General features: G+C 52.9%; 2 protein-coding genes across 3 annotated transcripts in view; one reads left to right on the plus strand and one right to left on the minus strand.

Moving 5' to 3' along the window:
• MAP3K3 (mitogen-activated protein kinase kinase kinase 3) overlaps positions 1 to 20182 on the plus strand; it is a 62204-nt gene extending 42022 nt beyond the window's left edge. For both annotated transcript variants that reach the window (XM_045080887.1, XM_045080888.1), the window contains 10 exons: positions 7650 to 7783; positions 10651 to 10724; positions 12661 to 12728; positions 12942 to 13034; positions 13633 to 13824; positions 14380 to 14528; positions 15184 to 15315; positions 15644 to 15773; positions 16111 to 16288; positions 17395 to 20182. In XM_045080887.1, coding sequence (XP_044936822.1) covers positions 7650 to 7783; positions 10651 to 10724; positions 12661 to 12728; positions 12942 to 13034; positions 13633 to 13824; positions 14380 to 14528; positions 15184 to 15315; positions 15644 to 15773; positions 16111 to 16288; positions 17395 to 17623 — 1379 coding nt within the window. In that variant the 3' untranslated portion in view covers positions 17624 to 20182. The remainder of the gene's footprint in view (positions 1 to 7649; positions 7784 to 10650; positions 10725 to 12660; positions 12729 to 12941; positions 13035 to 13632; positions 13825 to 14379; positions 14529 to 15183; positions 15316 to 15643; positions 15774 to 16110; positions 16289 to 17394) is intronic.
• Positions 20183 to 21729: 1547 nt separating this feature from the next.
• LIMD2 (LIM domain containing 2) lies at positions 21730 to 24183 on the minus strand. The gene is made up of 5 exons (XM_045080894.1): positions 24058 to 24183; positions 23196 to 23290; positions 22952 to 22996; positions 22727 to 22866; positions 21730 to 22651 (listed from the first exon to the last, which is right to left on the minus strand). The coding sequence occupies exons 2-5, from the start codon at positions 23235 to 23237 to the stop codon at positions 22492 to 22494; spliced, it is 387 nt and encodes a 128-aa protein (XP_044936829.1). The 5' UTR covers positions 23238 to 23290; positions 24058 to 24183; the 3' UTR covers positions 21730 to 22491.
• Between the last annotated feature and the right edge of the window lie 874 nt (positions 24184 to 25057).

Consider the following 25057-nt stretch of genomic DNA (forward strand, 5'->3'; position numbering starts at 1 on the left):
TTGCTCTGGATCCCATTTTCCAGAATCTGAGGAGAAAGCCCATGTCCCGAATTGTGGAATTTGTATCAAGAGGCAAACCTGGCCTTATCAAACATTTGTGAACCTAATGCCCTAATGTTGCTGAGACCCCCACTGCTGCTAGGAAGACAAGTTCTGTCCACACAGATAGAGTTGCATCAAACGGAACTGCTCTCTGAAGATCTTGAGCTGAGCTTGGGGAATTCTGAACATCACACTGAGCCTGTCTGTGAGTGAGAAGCCTCCTGAGAGGGTAGCAGGAAGAATGTGTTACTGAGGCACTGACTTTGCCTTGCTGAGTGATTTTTGGAACTTGAGCAAACATGGTATTAAGTGTTGCCAAGCTGAAGATCTGTATATGAGTTTCATATTTCTCTAACATTGTGGATAATTGGTGGCTATGTTTTCAATAAGCTGGTAGAGGAGAGAGAACCAACCCCCCAGCAAGGAGGCCCTATCTGGAACATCTCTGGCTCTGGAGTCCAGGTGCCCTGAAGCCTAAGAAACTCTGCCAGCTTGGCCTCTATTCCAGAGCCCTCAGAGAGATTGAGGGGCTGGAGGAAGGCAGCATTGTTCCTTTGTACAGTAAGCAATGAGGATTGACATGGGCCGGTGATTGGGCCTGCTCTTGAGCAAGAGCCTGTGATTTGTGTGTAGAGGCAAGAGCCAAATGCTGGGCCATTGTTATGAGGAGCCATATGTGGAATTTCCTTGTCTGAGAATGCTGAGGAATAGGATTTCTATGAAGTAGTTCCTGTGTGTCTAGAGAACAGCCAACGTAGCCTCCAACACACGTAGATCCAGGGTTCCGTCGTTCAGTAAGCAGTGCATACCAGCCATTGAGCTAGGGTAAGGGCTACAGTGGAGGCATGTACGATGGGGGCTACAGGGTGGGGTGGGAGGAGGCATAACCAACTCAGCCCAGGACTTTGGAGAAGCGCTTCCACAGAAGAGGAAACATCAGGGGGGCCTGGGTGGCTCAGATGGTTAAGTATCTGCTTTCGGCTCAGGTCATGATCTTCAGGTCCTGGGATTGAGCCGCAGGTCGGGCTCCCAGTTCAGTGGAGGGTCTGCTTTTCCCTCTCCCTCTGCCTCTCCCCCTGCTTGTGCTCTAGTTCTCCATCTCTGTCTCTGTTTCAGATGAATAAATAAAATCTTAAAAAAAAAGAAAAGAAAACATCAGAGCTGCCACACGAAAGAAAGATTTACTGAGCATAGAGATATATTCCTGGCACAGGACGGGGCACCTGCCAGACACAATCCCAAAAGAAGGTGGTGGGTTGGGAGAACCACGACTGGCATGGAGTATGGCGGATGTGAGGGAAGAAGTGGGCGGAAACTGCCAGCCTTTCCATAGAGCCGAGAAATGGCCTAGGTTATTTCTGACTGGAATGACTAGGGACAGGCATTCTGTGGAGGAGCTATTTGAACTGGATCTTTAGAGATGGTAGGGGATTTCAGTAGATAAGGATGAAGGGGGAAAGCTTTTCAGCTGTCTGTGGAGATTTCACTTGGCCTTCAGCCTGGCTGATCAATTTAAAGGAGAATAAAGTTGAGAAAGGATCCCTGAGCCACCCCTAAGGAGCCTGGACTGCCCTTGGGCTTGTTTGGTAGGCAGTGGGAAGCCATTAACCAAGGGACCAAATGTTGGTCCCTTGTGCCCATCTGTTACAGTGCTCATCATATTATCTTACTCTCTTCTCTCTCCCTCTCAAACTCCATTTTTGTTTATTCATTTATTCATTTAGGATTTAATTGGCCAAGTATCAGCTGTGTGCAGGAAACATGGGAAGCAAAAAAAGACCTGGCTCCTGCCCCTGTGGCTCTTATAGCTGTATGGGAAGACAAACACTTGTCATGATGAGACTGTTGTGTAATTTATAGGCTGTGACCGAAAGGAGTATGGTGCCAGGAGTATGCATCCTAATTTTGGGGCCAGGAAAGTCTTAGCCTATGATCTGGAGTGTGAATGATGCAAAGGGGAAGCAGGAAAGACAGTGTCAGGCAGGGAGAGCTACACCTGTGGAGGCCCCAAGAACAACGGAACGAGGCAGAGGAATGACTGAGGCTGGGGAGGGAGGCAGAAGCTTGTGGTCCATGATGAAGATTTTGGTCCTTAATGTTGAAAGCAGTAAAAATCCACTCTCTGGTTTTTAAAGTGAACAGGAATAGGTGGTATGACATACTCAGATCTGTGTCTTGAAAAGATTACTCTAGATACAGTGTGGAGAACAGATTGCAGGGGAGCCAGAACAGACCAAAGGGGAAACCACATTAAGCTAATGTAGTTTGGTCCAGGTGAAGAAGACAGTAGTTTGGATTAGGCTAGTGACAGCAGTGGAGAGAGGAAGGCACAGATGGATTTGAGACATTTAGAAGGTAAAGCCAACAGAACATGGTGTTGCTTGGTTCTCAAAGTGTGGTCTGGGAACTTGGGGTGGGGGCGGTCCCTGAGATCATTTCAGGAAGTCTATGATTTGCCTTTTTACTCCATTCTCTCATAAGTATGAGTGGAGTTTTCCATAGGTCACCCAACTGAGGTGATGTCATTGCTCTGATGGCTAATGGAATGTGTGCTCATGTATTAGTGTGTTTTCAAAATGTTTGAGCTTTAATTTCTAATATAGTGAATATCAGTTGATATAACCTACTAATAAAAGCTCTTCAATGTTCTTGATTTTTTTTAATTTTTTAAAATTCTTTATTTGACAGAGAGAGATCACAAGTAGGCAGAGAAGGGGGAAGGGGGAAGCAGGTTCCCCACTGAGCAGAGAGCCTGATGTGGGGCTCAGTCCCAGGACCCTGAGATCATGACCTGAGCCGAAGGCAGAGGCTTAACCCACTGAGCCACCCAGGCACCCCTGTTCTTGATTTTTAAAGTGTAAAAGGGTTCTAAGAGGTTTAAGAACCACTGTGGGATTGGATTGACTTTGTGAATGTTGAAAGAGCAGGAGGTTAAGCTACTGGTTTATGGATCTGGATAAATGGCCCTGCCTTTCACTAAGACAGTAACGAGAGATGAGAGCCTGGTTTCCCGTGCTGAGAAGAGGCAGACCTGATGTTTTAGATAGGTTGAATTGGAGGTGGCTTTGAGACAGCTAAGAGGAGCTATCAAATGAACAGGTAGATATATAAGTCTCTACCTCAAAGGAGAGGAAATCAGGATGAGAAAAAAAAAAAATTAGAAATTGTCCAGGTGAAGCCACAGGTCCAGATGAGAGGCCCTAGGCAAAGACTACAGAGGAAGAAGAAGCCGAGAGCTGAGCCTTAGGAACCCAGACACTTAGTGGCCAACTAGAGGAGGATGAACCTGCAAAGGACACCGGATAGGAGTGAACAGAGAACAGGAGAGGGTGGGAAGAGGCCTTACATGGTACCAGCCAGGCTGGAAGGGGTAAGAGACACAACTTGTTGTTTTCATCCACAGTTGTCTGAGTGCTTGCTGTGCTGGGTAGTGTAAGGCCTTCTGGAAGTAGAAGAAAACAGGAAGAGGGGAGAGTCAGTTTTTTAAGTATCAGGCATGAGAAGTCCTTGCAATAGAAACGGGGTTAAGGGGCACCTGGGTGGCTCAGTGGGTTGGGCCGCTCCCTTCGGCTCGGGTCATGGTCTCGGGGTCCTGGGATCGAGTCCCGCATCGGGCTCTCTGCTCAGCAGGGAGCCTGCTTCCCTTCCTCTCTCTCTACCTGCCTTTCTGTCTACTTGTGATCTCTCTCTGTCAAATAAATAAAATCTTAAAAAAAAAAAAAAAAAAGAAGAAGAAGAAGAAAGAAACGGGATTAAAAGAGAAGCCTTAGCGATTCAGCCCCCAAGCAGCAGGAGCAAGGGGGCTTTGCCTTCCTCCCTACCCCAACATGAAGGAACCTGTGAGTATTTAGTGAGAAATGGCAACATGAGGGTCATTCAGCCCCCATGGCACCATTTTCAGTGATGGGAAAGTGCAAGGTAGCCCAATCCGTGCTATTTCTTTGAACTTCTTCCTTATACTGAATTGAAAATCTGCCTTCCCTCACTTTACTCAGTGACTATGGTACTGCTCTCTTGAGAAACACAGATACAAAGATAACATCTTTCATATGACAGGTTTTAACTGTTTGAAACCAGCTGTCATGTTTGTGTTTTGTTTGCCCCATCATAATATACATACCTTGAATTTAATTTTTTTTCAAACCAATGAGTCTGTTAAACTAGTTCATGCTGAAAGACAAAAACAAGCAACAAACAAAAACAACAACTAGGTAATGAGTTAACCCAAAAGACCCCTGTGGGGAGATCTTCAGACAAGGCAGGCGGAATTTCCCTAGGTGACAGTGCACTTCCTTATATCTTTGCCTGTAGAAATTCTGCCCACCTTTGAAGCTGAGCTCAAGCACCATTTTTTTCTATAATATGTTGAGTGGTGCGCTTAAGCCATGCAGCCAAGCCTCAAATGCAGGACTTGTCCCTGCCACATTCTGACTTCCACTCGGTCTAATGCATCTCCTTAAGTGCCTTTGTCTCTGGTCCTACTCCATCTTGCTCCTCGTCATGCCGCCGCAGTCCCACAGTGAAGCAAGCCAGATTGCAGCCCCTAAAAAACGGGCAGTGAGGGAGTAGAGGCCATCAGTTCTTTCAGAGTTTGGCTGTGAAAGAGAAACAGAGGTTGGTTAGTGGCTTACAGGAGAGGCAAGAAGGAAGGTCAAGGCTATAAATTAGAGATCTGAGCATGCTCACGAAGAAGGGAGGCTCAGAGTCAGCTGAAAAGGGGAATGACGCAGGTGCCAAGGGGACATGGGGAAGGTGACTTCTGCTGCAGGTGACATGGGGAGTGCAGGTAGAGGGTGCCTGATGCCTTGGTAACGGGGAGGGGAGGAGGAGGAAAAAATTCAGGCAGAGGAGGAGAGAGTATTGAAAAGATGAGGTGACTTGCAGGGAGCCCCTGGCAGCAGCTGGTTACAGAGCTGTGCACAGCGCAGACCTCCTGCCCTGGTGCAGTTCGAAGGGCGGAGCCCCCCATCACACAGGTCAGCTTCTTTCACCTCCATTGGGTTTTCCTCCTCGCCTTAAACTCTTCTGTGATGCCGGATGAGACCAGAAACTATTTAGTAGTGGTGGCAACTTCAAAATCAGATGGGAATTTTGGAAGTTGAAACATCCAGGATGTTCTCAGGATCTTATGGGATGAAATGTTCTGAAAAGCTCTGTTCTGCACAGCCTGGTCCAGTGAGAGCACACAGAAAAATACTGCTCAAGATTTCCCAGAGTTGATTCCTCCCCCAGTCTCATCTGCCCAGCAAGAGACAGCAGGATTTCGAGAAAATAGTTGATGGCCAAAACAGCTATCTCTTTGTACTTGCAATGACCTGCACATTAACACTGACCCCAAACCCTAAAATTTCCTGCGGAGGGAACTTCCTGACTACATCAGCTTCCTGACCAGAGTCTCCTATGGAAGGGTTAGAATCGGAGAGCCAGTCTTTCAGCTTTCGGTGAGAGTTTTGCTCGGACTTTGCACTATGGGTTAAGGAGCCAGCGAGGGCTGGCATGCCCTGTGAGAACTACAGCCGGTAAGCGGCTTCAAGCCCTGGCTTTCTCCTTGTGTGTAGAACACCTTGGTGCAGAGCTGTGGGCTGCTCTGCACACAGGACGACGACTCTGCTTTGTTGCTTCAGCTGCTGCTGATGGGGCCTCCTTGACACAAACAGCCTCATGAGAACAGAACAAGTTCCGTCTGGAATGCTAGGGAAGGGCATCCCAGAGAGCTTGCCATCCCCACCACACCTGCCTTCCAAGGCCTAGAATGAGTTGTCTTGCATAGTACTGTGGCTGTACTATGTATTTCACTGCTGTCTTTGTTAATATTTACAACATGTCTTTGTTAATAATGGGCACATCGGTGAGTCTAGCAGCCCAGCATCCTGACCCATTAAGGTCCCTGTCTCATTTCTTCTTGACGGCTGTTGTGTGTCTCATTAGCCCCCAATTTCTGAATTGAAGATAAAAACAAAACTGAAAATGCTCTGGAGCAGTTCTGCCAACTCCTGGTTTTTCCATTTGCTTCCTCTGATAGCCATTGGTTTGGGGAGACTTCCCTTTCCTGCCCCAAGCTGTGGGCCTGTGCACAATAGCCCCTGGCCCACTGCCCATCAGATAGCAAGGCTGGCTCTCGGCAGGCAGCGGTGTGTATTGGAAAAAGTGAAAGTCTCTGGCTGGAAATAAAAGCTCAGAGAACCTTTGCTATTTTCCCCCAGCCCCTCCTGGGTCTGTAGGGCTGGCCTCGTACAGGCCAGTCCCACCCTACCTGTAAAACCAGGGGAGAGTTCAGTGGCAACTGGTACAGGAGAGAATGGGTGTCCAGGGCCTTGGATATTTTATCCCAGGGAGGCTTCACCTAGATAATCCCTGTAACAGACTGAGGGCAGTTCATCCTGTCTGGGGATACTTTGGACCACAGTCTGGGACTTCATCAATAAGTAAGTTTTTCTTCCTCTCTAATCAGTCCCTTACAAGAGATATTTTTGGTTCATTCTCTGTCAGATGTGTAAGACCTTTTCTTTTTTTTTTTTTTTTTTTTTTTTTTTAAAGATTTTATTTATTTATTTGCCATAGAGAGAGAAGCGAGAGCAAGCACAGGCAGACAGAGTGGCAGGCAGAGGCAGAGGGAGAAGGAGAAGCAGGCTCCCTGCCAAGCAAGGAGCCCGATGTGGGACTCGATCCCAGGACGCTGGGATCATGACCTGAGCCGAAGGCAGCCGCTTAACCAACTGAGCCACCCAGGCGTCCCTGTGTAAGACCTTTTCACTCCAGAGTGTATTGGTCGGGGTTCAGGTGCACAGGGTAGAATCCATTCTAACTAGTTTTGGGAAGAAGAAACTTAGCGCACATCCTGGTTTACAGAATGATTGTAGAGAAAGAAACAGATCCTAGGTTAAGAAGCCACAGAGCTCGTCCTTCTTCTGTGACCAGGAAGCTACCAGATTCAGAAGCACAGTGCCCCTCTGCCCTGGTCCGCAGCGCATACATAGGACTGACTGCATCTATGTCTTGATGTCAGGAAAACTGGACTCCAGGTGCGGGGCCTCTGCTAATGCCGCTGCGTACAAACCAGGGCTTCTGCGATTGTGCCCAGGAGCAGTAGGGGCCGCAGGCAGCCAACTAAATCTCACCCAAGCACATCTGATTGGCCAGACCTTAGTGGGTCTTTGGAATAATATCTTTTAGCTGATTAACTTCTGAAATATAGGAAGGCATACTAAAAAGTTAGAATGGGTCTTTTTTTTCTTCTTAGGATTTCATTTATTTATTTGACAGAGAGATAGCAAGAGAGGGAACACAAGCAAGGGGAGTGGGAGAGGGAGAAGCAAGCTCCCTGCTGACTTGGGGCTCAGTCCCAGGATCCTGGAATTATGACCTGAGCTGAAGGCAGACGCTTAATGCTTAACGACTGAGCCACCCAGGCACCCCAGTAGAATGGATCTTGAGTCTGACCCATTTGTATCTGCCACATAGAGTGAAGGAAATAAATGGAATTCTGCTGAGTTCCTACCTGGTACCAGCCTCTGCAACAGATGTTTGGTCTGACCTCACACCGTCTCTGCTGCTCTCTGCCACACATTCTGGGCTCTGTTGTAAAAGGTCTTGTTTCTGTGCTCTAGGCTCCCAGAACCCTGGCCGAAGCTCGCCTCCCCCTGGCTATGTGCCTGAGCGACAGCAACGCATTGCCCGGCAGGGTTCCTACACTAGCATCAACAGTGAGGGGGAGTTCATCCCGGAGACCAGCGAGCAGTGTGTGAGTATAGGGCTCGGGGTGCGCCTTGGCATGTGTCCAACCAAGGTTGTAATGGGGCTTCTCCGTGGGAATGGGACAGAGCTGAGGGATTTGAACCCCATCCAGTAGTTCCTTTGTAAACTAGGCCTTCCCAGATACGGATTATTCTTTTCAGGGGCCAACTGTTAATTCCTGCCATGAACAGTGTGTAAACTACCAGCCACCTTGGTGTTGGATGAGCAATTGACAGATATTTGCTCTGCTGAGCTGCTCTCAGTGGGCTCCCTGCAGAACCCCACTCTGCTATTGGAACACTTCCTTACAACTGCCGGTGAAAGCAGCAGAGTTGAACATATGAGCAATCCTAAACTGACAGATTTTGTTGTTCATCAGCCATATTCTAGTTTTACTATTTCTTGATGAAAGGTAGGGGGTGTACCATATCCAAATTACACTATAGAAATGCTTACTTTGGGTCAGTTTTTATGATGGTAGCTATATTAGTCATCTGTTCCTACACAACAAATTACCACAAACTTAGCAGGTTAAAAACACCATACAGTTATTATTTTATAATTTCCCTGGTTAAGGAACCTAGGCATGATTTAACGGGGTCCTCCATTCAGGGCTCCTTCTTCTTGCTGTCTGTTGATCAGGGGCCACTCTGAGCTCCTAGAAGCCACTTTCAGTTCCTTGCTTTTTCAAGGCCAGAGGAGAATCTCTTGCTTCGGTCTGTAATAAAGATGGAGTCATCAAATGTAACGTAATCACAGGAATGAATATGCCACCCCCTTTGCGATAGTCTTGACTAAAAACAATCAGTTCTACCCTTACTTTAGGGGAGGGGTTTATACAATACTGTGACTCACTGTGGCAGCCACCCTTAGGGTATGCCCACCACAATGGTTCACCCATTTTCAGGGCTAACTTTTTAACTAGTGGCTCACTTGATGAAAATGGCATTTTGGCTTCGTGAACTCAGCAAGAGTGAGATCTTCAGCTTCATTGTGAAGTCTTTTCGATAAGCTTGCTTTGATTGCATAAGAGAAAGATCCACTCTTAAAAATGTTTAGGATTTGGTCTGGGAAAGGGAAATTTCTTAGGAGCAAAGCATCTAATACAAGGGCCAGTACCACCACATGAGGGATTTTACAGAGAACTGATCCTTATAACTTTTCTTTCCCCTAAAACTCATTCTTCAAACTTTTCTTTCCCAGTGATAGCTAATTTCTATAAAGCATTATCCAAAGTACGTAGACTATGGGAAGCCCTTTACACTGCTGCTGCTTTTTTTTCTGTAATTCCTGCTTTCCAGATAAAGTTATGTTTAGAGCAGTGACCTGGGGTGCTTTTAGTTAAGGATACCCTTGTTGGGTATTTTACTGACCATCCTTTCTGTTTTCTCTAGCCAGAGCACTTCTGGCCATCAGCTGTGTTAGAGGTGACTCGGTGTAAAATCTGAGATTGCGAATGAGTTCATTGCTTTTGTCTCTGTCCTTCCCCATGGACCTATATCCTGGTCCCTTTCATCTTTGCTTTACCTGGCTACCCTTGGAAGGTGTGGGAGTATTGGACTCCTAGTGAGGACAGATTTTTAGACAGAGGCCAAAGAAGAAATGCCTCCGTCCTTCCCCTTAGCTAAAGTGAATTGTTCCTCGTAACCAGCAGTTCAAGATAAATCCACTTAACAGAGACCAAAACAGTGTAGTATATAGTGAAAGAATATTCAACTGGGACTTTCTTGAAAAGTGAAACTAAGATAGGTTTATTTTGTTTTATCTTTCATCAGATTAAGGTAGTAGTTGCATCTGTTTGCTAATTTTTAGAATGAACAAAAGCATGATTCATGTTAAGTTTTTTGGCTTAATTTTTCTAACAAAAATTTTGCTGGCACAATGTAACCTCCTTTACTTCCCCCTTCGACTGCTGCGACACTATTAGAAAGAGGGCCCTTTTTTACAGACGCCTTCGTAGGAGTCCGTGGATTTTCCAAAGGCCTCTCTTGAATCTTTGGTGTTCTTCCTCCTTCATCATCATGCCTTTCGTGTTACTGTATTTGCACATTCTTCTGTTAACTGGTCTCACTTTTAAATTATGGGCAAGATGGACCCTAGTGTTAAATAGGAAGGGGTAATTTGAGTTGGAAGCTAATTTTATGAATGTTGTTAGTGAATTCTCATAATTCTGATTTTTGCTTCCCTCTGTAATGTTTAACTTTGGATCTCAGACCATGAATACTCTGATAAGGAATCCACCCACGGGCAAAATGAAGGGACATGAGTTGGAGACAAAGCTAACCTGAAGGCTTTTTGTTACCTCATTGACCAAGGGCTAGAGAAACATTTTAACTTACGTAGATACTTACTGCCTCCCTTTGAGAACCAGGAACATTCTTCATCTGTATCAGCTGCCTAATGCTAGTTCCGTGACTTGAAACAATTCTCCTAACCTTCCTAGACCTGCAGTGGCCTGTGAAACAAGGGCAATACTTGCCTCTGTAAGTTTTAAAATTATGAAGAAACACTACAGTCCCACCCATACGCCACGGAAGCCTCCGCGGGGTAGTACCAGCTTCCGTGCCGGGCTCCCAGTGTTCACGAGCCAACAAAATGCCAACGCGAGAAGTAGCGTCTCTGCTTTGCTCGCCTGGCAGAGCTCCTTGGGATGCCGGCCAGGCATTTTTCTCCCTCCTGGGAAGTTGCCTTTCATACTACAGGAGAGAATGGTACCTTCTTAACCGTTCTTCCCACTGCATAGGCAGAGAAAGGGTACTTTCATATTTTGACAAAAAGGACTCTTTGCTGGCCTTGGCTAGGTCAGTGAGCCCTGAGTTGCCTAGCTGGGCCTGGAGCTGGGGCTGGGGTTTTATTGTGTGACTTGCCTTGCAGATACTGGATCCCCTGAGCAGTGCTGAAAATTCCTTGTCAGGAAGCTGCCAATCCTTGGACAGGTCGGCAGACAGGTATGGGACTGTGGCTGCTTTGGGGGCTAGTGCGTAGGCATGTTTGGGACTGATGGGCTGAGGAAACAGTTAGCTAGTATGTCTCTGATCTAGACGGCAGTCTGCAGGTCCACGGTTAAAACATCATGCCTCTGGGGAAGAAACCTCTTTATGGGATGCCTAGCCCTCTCCTTAATTTTTCAAGTACCGTGAGAATGTTATGTTTGTGTAATTAGGTGAGTGTAACAGTAGCTCACAAGAGCAAGTCACATGCATTAAATGTTCACTCTGTTATCCCAACCGCTTTACTTGTTTTTAGTTTCTGGGTAATACATGCTGCTCTAGTGCCCTTGGCCTCATTGCTGTGATCTGTCCTGAGAAGTAGTGAACCTTCAATGTTTTGGGGCAAATATTGAATTCTTACCTGTGCATTTACTTTCTTTTTCTTTTTTTTTTTTCCCCCTCCAAGTGTTTCTGATGGAGTAAGAAACTGGGATAGAAAAACCAGAAAACGAAATATCCAGACTGCCTAGCTTACCACAGTATCTGCTTGGTGTGTAATCTTGTTCTCACACTTTAGGAGGGAACAAGTGCTGTCTTTTACATACCAAATGGTTCTGTAGAGCCAGTTCACCCATCAGCAGGGGTATGTTTAGAGTTGGCTTTGGCACTGATCCAGCCAGTCTCTCACCTTGACCTTGTTATGCCCAATAGCATATTTGATCATGGCTGGCTGGGCTTAGGGCTGGACCAAGTTTAGGGATTTTTTTTTTCCTTTGTGTAACTGATCAATTGTTTACATGGGTACTGGCCAAATTTGTACTTTGTCTTTCCTAACAGATCTGCAAACTGATGAACACTGTCTTCCCTCTAGACGTCATAGAGTACAGTCATAGTTACTTGTTGGTGCCCAGTTCATAGCATTGCATGGGGCTTGCTTTTCAACCAGGGGAGCAAGGAGGCCCAGGTAAAAGTGCCAGGAGCTGCTGCCACAAACTGAAGACTGCCAGGATAGGGACCGACTCTGATTTTGGATTATCTTCTAAGCTTTATGGCCAAGCAGGGCTGGGAGGTGCAGTGGGCAGCAGAACAAGACCATGGAAGGTCTAGTAGTCGTGAAGTAGGAGGCGGCCCCCATGTCCTTGCCTGGACTGTTTCTGACCCAGGGCCCTCTCAGAAGGCAGTATCACATGGAAGGTAGAGGACCATTCGAGTGAATTCTAGGAAAGATAGCTGAACGTATCCACTTGATCCTTGGGTTTTGCCTCTGTCCCTCCAATGCTTCGTTTTCATTTCCTTGGGAGTAAAACCCAGTGACCTGGACTTACTCCTTTGAGGCCTGGCCTCACTTGAACATAGGGCTTTCTTCTCCTCCTTACAGGATCTGGAGCCACACAGAGCCCAGCTCCCCATCAAATATAAGTCAGATAGCTTCTCTTAATCTCTCCATTCCTCAGTTTCCCTATCTCTAAAGTGGGGTGCTGCTTAGTCTGAAAGGAAGATACTTGGTGTTGTTTTTTTTATTACTGCCTTGGGCAAGAGATGTTTGGCAACTCATCCCCTGTTACCAAGGTGGGAGGAAAGGGCGAGAAGGGAAAGTGGTGTGCCAGATTCCAAGGTGGAGTTTTCGAGGGCTGGATGAATTGATTCTTCCAGGACCTGTCAGATTTGGACCTCAAACTCTTAAAGAGAAAGCAGTAGGCCGAACTCAGAAAAGGGCTGTTTCTCTCAAACTCTGCTTCCCTCCCAAACTGTGAGGAAAGATTACACACCAAGCAGGCATTGTGGTAAGCTAGGCAGTCTGGATATTTTGTTTTCTGGTTTTTCTGTCCCGTGTAATGATGCGGGAGGGAGTCAGAAAAGAGAATCTATCTGGACATCCTGTCTTCTGCCCTCATGGGAAGCTTTTTGAAGTAGGCTGAAGTCTACATTGTGATTTTGGTTTTTTTTTTTCCAGCCCATCCTTCCGCAAATCAAGAATGTCCCGAGCTCAGAGCTTCCCAGACAACAGACAGGAGTTCTCTGGTGAGTTCCCCAGATCCTGGAAGAGCACCACGGGGTATCTGGTTGGGACAGCAGGCATTCTGCTTTTGGTAGCCAAGTTGGGAAGCCAGGACTTTATTTTGACTCTCCTCTGGCCTGCTGCTCTGAGGTCTCAGGTGACACAGGAGCTTAAATGGCTCACTCACACTGAGCTGCCCCAAACCAGCAATTCCTCCTCTCCTCTGTCTTACTCAGATCGGGAAACTCAGCTGTATGACAAAGGGGTCAAAGGTGGAACCTACCCCCGGCGCTACCACGTGTCTGTGCACCACAAGGACTACAATGAGGGTGAGTAATGCCTCTACCCTGCCCCCTGCTGGCTGCTTCAGAATGGAGATGGGTAGAGCTTTACCATTCAAAAGCCACTGCCGGGGGCTGGGCCCAGACCCTCCAGACCAAATGTTTTCTTTATTCCTGAGGAGCTGTGGCCACACTTGAGGCACTAGAGACAGAGGGGAGATGGGTGAAAGGGCGGTGTTTGGAAACCAAGATGCTGCCGCTGGGAACACTGTCCTTGGTCTGAATCCCTAGTGTGCCCCATGGTGCTCGCTCTCCAGCGCCCTCTTCTGCTCCATGGCAGCAGACAGAATGGAGCTTCCGCAAAGGTTTAGGTTTGCTAAAGACTAACAGACTGCAGCAGTGGATTGGCCTTGTGAGTGATGTGGTGCCGAGGGTTAGCCCTGTGCCTTCCCTTTGGCCAGGGCTTCCTGAACCATCCGTGGCTGCTTCCTAATTTCCTGGTTTTGTCCTGATTCTCAGGGTGCTTGGGACATTAGCCATTCTGGCATGGATTAGGTAAAAGGGCAGACGGGATGATGTGGTTTGCACATTTAGCCCCGTGGCCAGGGGTCTGACTTGCTCTACCCTGGCTCCTGCATCCCTTCAGGCAGAAGAACGTTTCCACGAATACGGCGTCATCAAGGCAACCTCTTTACCCTGGTGCCGTCCAGCCGCTCCCTGAGCACAAATGGCGAGAACATGGGTCTGGCAGTGCAATACCTGGACCCCAGAGGGCGGCTGCGGAGTGCGGACAGCGAGAATGCCCTCTCCGTGCAGGAGAGGAATGTGCCGACCAAGTGTGAGGAATGGGCCCTGGCCAGAGGGGACTGCCCAGGGGGTGCTCAGACAGGTGGCAGGGCAGGAGGCCAGAGGTCCCCTGGGGCTGTTCAGCTCAGCAGGAGGCTGCTGTGGCCCAGCCTCACCACACTGGAAGAGCCTGTATGTCGGCAGCAGATCTCCTGGACCTTAGGCCTCGCTCTGCTGTGGTGTGGCATGCCACTCCCCCTCTCCGGTCTTTAATCTCTCTGTGTTTAAACGGACTCCACAGTCTTTGTCATATTCAGATGTTTAGGGACTTAGGAAGTAAAGGTATCTGATCAATTCAGAGGAGTGTTTAACCATGACGGTAGCCAGTCGTCTGTCTCTCAGGACTCAGACTCAGCGGTCTCACTGGTCAGGGAGGGCACTGAGTCTGCTCCGGATCAGGGTGGAGATGCTGGGCTGAGAGATGGGAGGGTGCTGGGTGAGCAGGGTCTTGAGCCGGAGGTCCCATCACAGAGCCTCTGGAGATTAACAGAAGATCTCAGTAAATAACGGACCTGAGCTAATGCTCTTTCCTTCCATTCTCCTATAGCTCCTAGTGCCCCCATCAATTGGCGCCGTGGGAAGCTCCTGGGCCAGGGTGCCTTTGGCAGGGTCTATCTGTGCTATGATGTGGATACAGGACGTGAACTTGCTTCCAAACAAGTCCAGTTTGATCCAGACAGCCCCGAGACAAGCAAGGTACTGCCTTCCCCATGGTCTGGCTTCCAGTTACCCCCCCCTTAACAGAAATTCCTGTCTCACTGTGTAGATTAACTACTCAAAAAGCTACACGTTGCTTCCCCCATCATTCTTCAAGTTCCCTTGCTCTCCACCCTGGCCATGGCCATGGGGCGAAGAGACTGGGGTCCGAAGAAGCATTAGACCCCCTGGGGGAGGCATTAGGTATAAGGAGCTGAGTTGATGCCAAAGTACCAAACCACCAGCGCTGAGAGGCAGCGGCCAGCGTCACAAAGAGCAGTACCTGCCCACCCTCCCCAAGGAATGCCTCTAACCCCTCATCCAGGAAGGAGCTTAGCTTTGGAGTTCAACTTCGAGTGTGGCCTACACTCCAATCTCAGTGAACAAATGCAGCAGTTACCTTAACTCAGTACCTACACCCATTCTCCCACCCCAGCATCTGCCTTCTTCCAGCATGGGAGCGCCACTGTCCCATGGGTTGCCCAGCACTTGCATCCCAGGGCCAGACGGTTAAGAGAGTTCCCCTTTGCTCCAGCTGAAGTTCCCAAGGCAGACAGACCCCTCCAAGGTCACTTATTAGGGCAACCGGAGCTGATTCCAGGTGGGCAGGAGCAGGACCCTGCAAGCCAGGGTAACCCCCGGGCCCCTCCCTTAGGAGGTGAGCGCTCTGGAGTGTGAGATCCAGCTGCTGAAGAACCTGCAGCACGAGCGCATAGTGCAGTACTACGGCTGCCTGCGGGACCGTGCCGAGAAGACTCTGACCATCTTCATGGAGTACATGCCGGGGGTACGTGCTCCTCCATGCGTGTGGGACACCCACAAAAGAGGCACCCCTGACCTGAGGCTTATAGGGTGGTGGCACTGTCGAGTAAGGACTGCCTGTACCTGGACCGGAGGGGCCTCCCTCCTGGATTTCGGTCATACGTTGCTTAAGGGGACCATTCTGGTTACTCTGCCTGGTTACCCCCCCCCCCCCCCCCCCCAGCAAAGCCAGGGGCTTCGCTCACTGGGATTGCCTGAATCACTCCTTTGTTGCAATGCTGGGGGCTGGAAATAGCCGTGCCCCACTCCCTACCCTTTTCTGAGCTGACTCCCTCTGACTCCTGTGGCTGCAGGGCTCAGTGAAAGACCAGCTGAAGGCCTACGGAGCTCTGACAGAGAGTGTGACCCGCAAGTATACCCGGCAGATTCTAGAGGGCATGTCCTACCTGCATAGCAACATGATCGTTCACCGAGACATCAAGGGTGAGCAGGCACGGGCTATGGGGTCCCCGAGACCTGGTCACTTAACCGTTCTGAATTTTCTAAAAAGTGAGACTCTAATTTCTTCCTTGGGATGTTGGTATGGATTGATTGCGTAATTGGGGAAGCCACTTGTAGAGTGCTGTGCAGATGTTGGCCATGGTAGTGATCGTTTTGTGCTATAGGGCGGAGCCAGTGGCACTCCGTGCATGTCATGTCTCATTCATGGTAGTCTCCATCCTCCCCTGCCACCCCATGACCTGGTGGGGAGGGGAAGAGGGTGGATGGTAGAAAGTGCTCTAGGGCCCAGAGTTGTAGCCTCTGCCCTTTCATGCCTTAGGAGCCAACATCCTCCGAGATTCTGCCGGGAACGTGAAGCTGGGGGATTTCGGGGCCAGCAAGCGTCTGCAGACCATCTGCATGTCAGGCACAGGCATGCGCTCAGTCACTGGCACGCCCTACTGGATGAGCCCCGAGGTGATCAGTGGTGAGGGCTACGGAAGGAAGGCAGACGTGTGGTGAGTGCTGAGGGCGTGCGGGGATGGCCTCTCCACATCTGGGCTGTCAGGACCCTAACTTGGAAATGAGCTGTGGGGGTTGTGCGGTGTGGCGGGAGGAAGAGGAGACTCACCTCTCAGGAGCCAGGCCGGGAGGCAGGCTCCCTGAGTGCAGGACGTTGGTGCCCACCCCCGCGCATACGGCAAGTGCATGGCCTTTTAGCCCCAAATAGCGCCTATCTGCTATTGATGAGAACTTGGGCCATGGAAAACATCCCTAGTGTTTGCTAAATTCCTAACAGAAGCAGCACCAGTCTGAAGGCCTGGGTCAGTCTCTGAATCGTAGCAGGATTCTTTCTTTCCTAGCATTCAGATGGCTTGTGTTTGCTCTATCTTCCTTCTTGTGCATCCTCTGAAAGGGCCTGGAAGTTGTGAGAGCATCTCTTCCCCTCAGAACGGTATTGTGGTGGGCTGAGTCATGGTTCCCCAAAGGTGCCCATGTAGTAACCCACGCCCTGTTAATGTTTCCTTATGTGTCAGCAAGGCCTTTGCAGATAATGCTTAACTGAAGGATTTTTGAGATGGGGAGCTTATCCTGGATTATCCACGGCGGCTCAGGATAATTGGAGTCCTTACAGAAGGGAGGCCGCAGGTGAGAGTAGATAGCAAGAGGTGGGCCAGTGGAAGCAAGAGACTGGAGTGGTGTAAGGAGGGGCCGGGAAACAAGGAGTGCTGGCAGCCCTAGAGCAGAGCCTCCAGAAGGAACAGTCCCTGCTGACCCATTGACTTTAGCCCGTCGAGACTAGCTCTAGACTTCTGAGCTCCAGAATACATTTTTGTTATGTCTTATGCTCATGGTAATTTGTTACAGTGGCAATAGGAAACTAACACGATTATCTCAGAGCTCTTTCTGTCCATGCCAAGGGGTCTCTTCCCCAATCTAAAGATTCACCCAAGTGGGTGTAGGTCAATGAAGCCCTTGTAGATGAGGCCTTGGGGACCCCCTACAGAGGTGTCAATCCTCAGCTTGACCAGTCCTGCCTCAGGGTGTTCTGAGAAAGGCCCCTCCTTTCATGATGGTGGGCAGGCCAGGGAGCCTGGGATGACATGGGATTCTCTCTCTCCAGGAGCTTGGGCTGCACTGTGGTAGAGATGCTGACAGAGAAACCACCTTGGGCAGAGTATGAAGCCATGGCTGCCATTTTCAAGATCGCCACCCAGCCCACCAATCCTCAGCTGCCGTCCCACATCTCTGAGCACGGCCGGGACTTCCTGAGGCGCATATTTGTGGAGGCCCGCCAGAGACCTTCGGCTGAGGAGCTGCTCACACACCACTTTGCACAGCTCGTGTACTGAGCTCGCAAGGCACATTGTTGCCAGCTGCCCCTGCTGCATGGGCAAGGGGCTGCCGAGGGGCTCGGCGAAGTTGCTGCTTCTCCCAGGCAATGCTGTGGACCATGGAGCTCCAGTCCAACCAGCGTTCGTCTGCGCCCCTTCCACCACTGGGGCTCAGAGCCATGGTGGGGTGGCTGCAGCCTCAAGGACTGGGAGCCCCCAGCCTGCCAGACCTGAGAGCTCCAGCATCCTAAGCTCCACGTGGAGGGGAAGGGGCTAGGAACAGTGTGCAAAGCGCTGAGGGCCTTCCCCTCAGGGCTATGTGTTGACGCCGCAGTCAGCGCCAAAGCCCCACGGGTCTCGGGGCCCAGGACGGACATGAGGGTCTGAATAGTGTTACTTTCATTCAGAGTGTTATTGTGTTTCTCCTCCCATGTCTGGAGACCACCAGGGCATCTCTGGGCTGGATAAGCCCACCCAAGCCTGAGGTAAAGCCCAACATCCCACAGCCAATGGAAGGCAGAGGCTGGGGCTATGCTCTCCCCGGAGCCCCCAGGTCAGCTTCGCCAGTCCCTGTCCTTTACCAAAGATGAATGAAGCAAATGTTATGCTGCCTTATTCAGGGAAGGAGGAGCCCATCCTGCCTGCCCCCATGACCCCGCACCCCCCTTCCCCCAGCAGGGGCTTGAGGTATGGAACTGCCCCCACTTGGGGGGGGAGACCCCATTTTGTCAATGCAATTGTCTCTGTTTTACAAGTTGGAGTCACTCTTATGCTGTATCCAGTTTCTAAACTGGAGACTGTGTGCCCTCGGGCTCTAAGTATCCCTGTTGTGGGCTTGGGCCTTGGGCTGGATTGGAAAGAGCTGAAGGTAATGGCCTTTGTGTTCCTGGCCTGGCACCTTTTCCCCCACTGGAGCAGAAAGGAAGATGGACAGCGTGGTGAGGGGATCTGACCCAGCTGGCTGCCCGAGCCCTGGGCAGGCTCTTCTGGATAGCCAGGGAAGCCGGATCAGGCTGTCTGTGAGTCGTGACCCTGCTAGGCCAGAGCCCTCTCTGCCTGGTAGAAGGGAGAGCCCGTAAGAGGTCACCAACTCTGTCCCAAACTACCATCTCTGTTCCTCCTTGGCCAGCCTCGCCCACCCCCATGAGGTCTCACCCCTTTCTCTTCTTAGCGGAGGAATGGTAGCAGGGGTCGGGGAGCCAGTATCTCCAAGCAGCTTAGAGTTGGCCGCATTTACCTCAGCCTGGGCGCTGGTCTTTTCTTCCGGCCCCTCCCCTCCAAAATGTGCCTATTGCTAGAGCTCCTCCCTCCCAACACCCAGTTTCCTTGGGAGTCGTCATTAAAGGAACAACAACAACAACAACAATAACAATGCCAGTGCCCAGGGATGGGCCTCTCTGGGGAGCTTGGGATTAGCGCCAGGCAGCTCATTGCCAGCCATGCCCACTTCCCCTCGGGCACCAGAACAAGCCAAAGCCTTCGTTGTATGTTGACGATGCACTTTTATGAATGTAGTTTCTATCGCTGTTTTTAGCCTTTTCACATCATGTAATGTGAGGCCTTGTACTTGTTAATTTATATCTCAGATCATATTTGATGGTTTTTATATATATCAATTCTAGATTGTTACAGGTGATAGACGCCTCAAGAGAGAGAAGAGAAAATGAAAGCAGCTGGTTTTGCAGGAATGTGTGTTGCATGGTGCCAGTTGGGCCTGAGCCCCTCTGTTTCCATCCTTTCCCCCCAGGGGCCTCTGTTAGGCACCCCAGCTCAGCCCTCTGAAGACAGTGAGCATGCGCTCCTGTCTCCACCTCAGCCCTGGCCCAGGGTGGGGACTGGCCCCTCAACTTGACCAAAGCCGCCACGTGGCAGCTCGGCCTCTCCACGACTCCATCCTGATGGCTGTAGCACTCTTCTTGGGCCTACACCCCCGTCCCCAGTCCCTGTTCCCCAAGAGGAAACAGCACGGTGTGGATGCGACAAGACGACTCTGTGTGTCCCAGCTTCAGGCTCTCACAGAGCCCCACCTCCTGGGGTCTTACCTCACAGGGAATGGGTTTTCCAAGTGAATTTGCAAACAGGCCAACAAACGCTGCACTCCAAAAAAACGAAAGACCCTGATTTTTTTTGTGTGCCAAAAACTGTGGACATGCTGGCTCAGCATCCTCAGGACCAAGCTGTTGCTTAATTTTAATTTATTGTCTTTATATTAAATAACCCAAATAACAAGTTGTGGGCCTAGGACCGCCTGGGCCCGAGGATTCTAAAAGGCAGTCCCCCGGCAGCCCCAGGCTTGCTGTGAGACGGGCCGCGCTGCCATTTGCTCAGCATTCCATGGGCTATGTCAGCCTTGGCCAGACCTACGTGGGGAGGCCAGGGCCGGGGACAGTCCACACTCCGCCGCCCTCCTGCCCCTCCTGCCCCTCCTACCCACCTCAGCTCTGTGTCTGTGTCTGAATTGTGGATCGTGCAGAAGAACCTGCGGCCATAGTTATTGGACTATATCTCGACCGAGGGCTTGCAGTGCAAAGCCAGGCCAGTGTCGCGCATTACTTACAATAAAAGGGATCATTTATACCCAAGGGGTCCTGTGGCAATGCTTCCAGTTGGGGAGTGGAGACAGTAGGTGTTTTCCCAGGAGGAGCAGGTATGGTGCCTGGTAGCCAGCTTGGGTCCCTCAGCAGGGAACTTGAAGTGACTCCGAGCAGGGTCCTAGGCAGGGATGACTTGGTTGAGACCACTGCTAGCTCAGAGGTGGTTCCCTTCTCTCCCCACTTCCAGGAGCTCTGCGGAGGGTGCTTCTGTCGGGACTGATTATCAAGCTGGTACTGTCAGCTGCCCCCGACCCAGGGGTCACCGGTGGCTGGGGTCCAGAACTTCACGGCGTCCAGGAGTCTTCTCGGTGCAGGGAAGTCCTCCCCGGAGCTGTGTTCTGCAGGGCAGGGTTCAGTCATCTCCAGGAGCCACCTCTCTGTTATTCCCCTGGCATATTGGCGGCTGGTGCTTAGCTCAGAGCAAGGAGAGACTCCCCTTGTCCCCATCTGAGGCCTCCCATGCAGAATTTGGGCCAGCTTTGAATGAGCCTCTTGGTGCTCCTCATGCTGAAGACCCAGTGCCATCTCTGCTGAGAAGCAGCTCTGCTGCAAGGGGCAGTGTCCACTTCTCACAGCACAGTGGCCCATCTGCCACCAGTTTGAGTACCCGCTCCCTACCCTGACCTATGGGCATGGCATCACTTAGGAACTTAAGGTCTTATATCGGGTGCAGTGGCAGCATGTCCCCCAGGAGTCAGCCCTCTGGCTCCACCAGTTCATGTAGCCCATGGACAGTTTGGGGAAATCAGAACAGATGGGTCTGGGACAGACATCCTAGACTTCCCACATATAATCTGCTCGGGGCGTGGGTGTCTGGGGGCCTCCAGGTTGGCTTTGCTTGCCCTGTGGTAAACTTGTCCCTCAGAGTAGCAGATAAGCTGTTTTCTCCTTGGACGACCTGAGACGGTGACCGTGGCTGCCCTACTCTAGAGCTTGAAAAAGCAAGGGGAAGAGGACAGATGGGGAAGGACACAGTGAGCTAGAGAACTTTCAACAGTACTTGCTGAATCTGCTGGTTTCCACCATCCTTTGCTGATTTCCAGAGAAGGGGGGTTCCAGACAAGGACTCAGCAGAAGGGTTCTACCTTGCAGTATACTGAAAGGCTGTGAGGCCATGAGCCATCACCTACTGATGACCTGACCCTCTTTTTTTTTTTCTTTTTAAAGTAAGTTCCACACTCAGTGCAGGGTGAGATCAAGAGTTGTATCCTCTACCGACTGAGCCAGCTGTCCTGACCCTCCTGTGACCAACCCAAGGCTGAGAAGCAAGTGGAATTTCCGTTCTAAAACCACTCTGGTTATGACAGCACAGAGGCCTGGCTGTCGAAAAAAGAGCACCCCTTCTTTTTCTCAGGCTGGTGTCATTTCCTTCACACCCATCACCAGCCCCACCCCCCACCCCAATCAAGGCCAGGAGTGCTCTGGGCTGACCATGTCCCCTCTCACTTCTGCATGGTAAGTCTGCATCCTTCCTGCCACAAAGTCCCCCACCCCCCCAACCACTGCCCCATCAGGCCACATAATACAGAGTCAGAATCTGTTAAAACATGTTTAAAACAGGGTTGATCACAACAGTCAGAACCGGCAGCAACGGGGGACAAGAGGAGAGGAGCGTGGCCCATGCCAGACCCCAGCCAGTCTCTGGCTCTCAGCAGGGCAGGTGCTTTAGCTTCTGCTTCTTGACTCCGGTGGTGCAAGATGGGTCCCAAGCCCCACTGGGCATGCCCCGCCTCTTCTTTCAGGGGAGGGCGGGGCTAATCCACTTCCCCCTCCCCACCCCACCCCCAAGGCTTTCGTGGGCATTCTGTGAGGCCCAGCCAGGGCACCCTGGCTCTCCTTCCTCTGGTCTCCATGGCTCAGAACCAGGCTAAGGGCAGAGGTAGATGGGGAGACATGGGGGCCCCAGAGGGCCCCAGGTGGCAGTGAGGGAGCTTGGGACCCTGAGGGAGCAGGGTGACTCCTTGCTGGAGAAAAGGCACCTAGATAGGGAAGCTGGGCCTGGGGGCCTCCCAGGGGGCCAGGGGTGAGGTGGGGTAGGCTGAAAGAAGTCGGAAGCAGGGTGGTGAGCAAAACCCAATCCTGGTTCCCAAATGACCCCCCCACCCTGGCCCCAGGGAGAATGAAGGAACCCTGGAGCTGAGCCCTGCCCCCCAACCCTCTGCCTGAGCAAGATGGCTTTATCCCCATCCCACCCTGCCCCCCAACTCAAGCCCAGGTCCAATCTCTTTCCCACCCTTCCCACTGCCCCTCTCTAGGCCCTCTTTTACAGAGACAGTGGATGGCAGAGGGGCCTCAGGCCGTCTTGGTGCCGGAGTCCACCTCCTTGTGGGCCCAAAGCTCCTTATGCTGCTTCCGGCCGAAGCCCTCATCGTAGTTGCCTTTGCTCTTAAACAGCTGCTGAAAGTGGGGTTTGCAGTAAAACTCCCCTTGCAGTGCAGCGTAGCTGCCCAGGCTGCAGAAGCAGAACAACTGTGGTCAGGTCAGGTCAGGGCTGGCAGGCCAGGGCAGGGGCAGGGCAAGGGCGCACCTCAGCTTGGTGTGACAGTGCTTGCAACAGAAGCAAGAGTTGTGGAAAATGAGCTTGTCGGCCACCAGCCGCTCCATGGGGTACACGGTCTTCTGGCAGGCGGCACAGCTCTCCTTCACCTGGGCCCGAAGGCTGAAGGACTGTTGGGGGGAGAGAGTCAGCCAGGGGCCTGACCCCTGCCCATCCCTTCTGACCCCCGCAACACTCCACTCTCAGGGGCCCTACCTTGGAGCGCTGGACCGTGCTGCCTGCACCGCTGCCTTTGGCTTCCTAAGGGAGAAGGCCAGTCAGGGCCAGGTCAGAGGGCTGCCCCAGACCATGACTGCGGTAACCAACTCAGAACCCAGGCGCTTGGCTGGGTGGGGGTGGAGGGTCGGGGCAAAGGGTGACAGACCTGCCGCCCCTCACCCCTTCACCCCAGGCCGGACGTCTGAAGGAGAGGAGCCCTCCCGCCCCGCTGATCACCTACATGAGAGGGGGTGGCCTGGGCGGCTTCTGCAGCCTGGAACATGGCTCGGTGGGGGTGATGGAGGCCCCAGGTGGAGACGCTGCACCCGCTGGGTTCTGCAAGGGGAAGTCGGTCAGTCGGGCCCCACAAGCCCTTCCCTAGCCTACAGGGTGGGGTGGGAGTGTTTACAGGCAGGGGACTGGGGGGCTGCGGTTGGGACTTTCCCTAAGTCATTTCCTGTTGCTCTGGGTCTTGCCACTTCCGCCCCTCACCCACCTCCCCCTTTCGCCCGCCCGCCCCCCACGCTGCTCCCCAAGGGGCAGAGATCCCTGAGTGGAACCATGTGTCGGGGGAAGAACAGAGTTAGCCGGGAGCGGCGGGGGAGGGGGCGCCGCGCAGCCGCCGTGGGCGCCCTGTGGCTCGGGACCCCGCCTGGACTAGGGGAGGTCAGGGGCGGGCGGGCCGGGCGGGGCTTCGGTGAGAATCCGCTGGCCCGGCCTGACCCCGGCCCAACGCTGCCGAGGTCGCCGGTGCCCCCCGCTCGGCCGGCCCAGCCCCTGGACAGCGCTCCCGGGTTGCGCGCCCGCCCCGCCCGGCAGACCCGCCGCCCGCGCGCCCCGCTTCTCGCCCCCGGGCCCGCGAGGACCGGACCCCAAACCCGGGACCCCCGCGGACGCAGCCAGAGGGATTCGGCTGCGTCCTCGCTCGGAGGCCCGCCCGGGAGGGCGGCCGCTGGCCTCGGGGTCCGGGGCGAGAGCGACGGGCGGGGGCGCTGGGCGTCGGGACCCCGCAAGCGTCGGTCCTTGCGCCCGCACCCCCACCTCGGCGCCGGGGTTTGTGAGACGGATGCAGGCCCCCTCCCCGGCCCGCCCGCGGGTCTCACCGGGGCCCCGGCCTGGGCCGCGGGGCGGGTGGTCTGTCTCCGGGGGGCGCCTCGGGTGCGAGGAGGGCGCGGGCGCGAGCTGCCGGCGCTGCCAGTGGTCCCCGAGCGGCCGCCGCCGCCACCGCCTTATCGCGGCGCCGCCCCCGCCGGCCCCCGCCCCGCGCCCGCCCATTGGCTCCGACGCGCCCGGAGCCGCCTCCGGGGCCCCGGCGCCGCCGCCGACCCCCTCTGTGCTTTGTCTTTCCCTCGCTCTCCGTCCCCTGCCTTTGTCTGCCCCCCGCCCCGACCCTGCGCTCCTGGCACTCGCACCGTCCCCGCGGGCCCCGCGCTCGCCGGCCTCGAGAAGCCGGCAGCCCCGTCGGCCCGCTCGGGACCCGGGCAAGGCCCGGAGCGGGGGTGTATAGCACGCCTCAGGGCGAGGACGAGTTCAGGTTGAGACGCCTGGGGTCCCGGGACAAACGGCGCTCCCGGCGACGCCCCTGCGGCGGGACTGGGGCGCTCCTGGGCCTTTCGCTGCCTCAGTTTCCCCCTGTTGGTCCTCGTGCGGGCCCGGCGCTCCGTGGGCCCTGCGGTTTGACAGACCCCGCGGGGGCGGCCCCGTCCGGGATCCCACGCCCCCTCCGGCCGCTCAGTCCTTCCGCCGCCAGAGGCCGCCCCCGCTCGGCCGCGGGAGGAAGAAGGTAGCGGCGGCCGGCACGCGGTCACGCCACGCGAGGCCGCGAGGCCCGGCGTCCGCGTGCTCTGCCCCCAGGCTACACGAGGGGTCCGGCGGGACCACCACCCTTCAGCGCTTTCTCCGGCGACCCCATAGACAAGGGCCCCCGGAGGCTCCAAGGCCCGCCGTCCTGATGCGTTTCTGTGGCGGGTTTTTGCGGCCGTAGGAACCCCGGGTTCCTGCGGGCGGGCGCCGTGGCCTGCGAGAGGGCACTCCCTCCGGGGGAAGAGATTTCCATCCTTCAGACAAGCAAATCTCTCGGCGCACCCTAACCCCACTTAACAC

The sequence above is a fragment of the Mustela putorius genome, unplaced genomic scaffold (genome assembly GCF_011764305.1).
Source record: "Mustela putorius furo isolate JIRA1106 unplaced genomic scaffold, ASM1176430v1.1 tig00000487_pilon_pilon_pilon, whole genome shotgun sequence".
Classification (NCBI taxonomy): Eukaryota; Metazoa; Chordata; class Mammalia; order Carnivora; family Mustelidae; genus Mustela; species Mustela putorius.

Bases quoted from the DNA above. Each gene is read 5' to 3' on its own strand.
- LIMD2 (XM_045080894.1), bottom strand. From the start codon at position 23,237: ATGTTCCAGGCTGCAGAAGCCGCCCAGGCCACCCCCTCTCAT. The intron at 22,997-23,195 runs GTAGGTGATCAG...CTTCTCCCTTAG, and splicing joins CCCAGGCCACCCCCTCTCAT to GAAGCCAAAGGCAGCGGTGC. The intron at 22,867-22,951 runs GTAGGGCCCCTG...TCCCCCCAACAG, and splicing joins GCACGGTCCAGCGCTCCAAG to TCCTTCAGCCTTCGGGCCCA.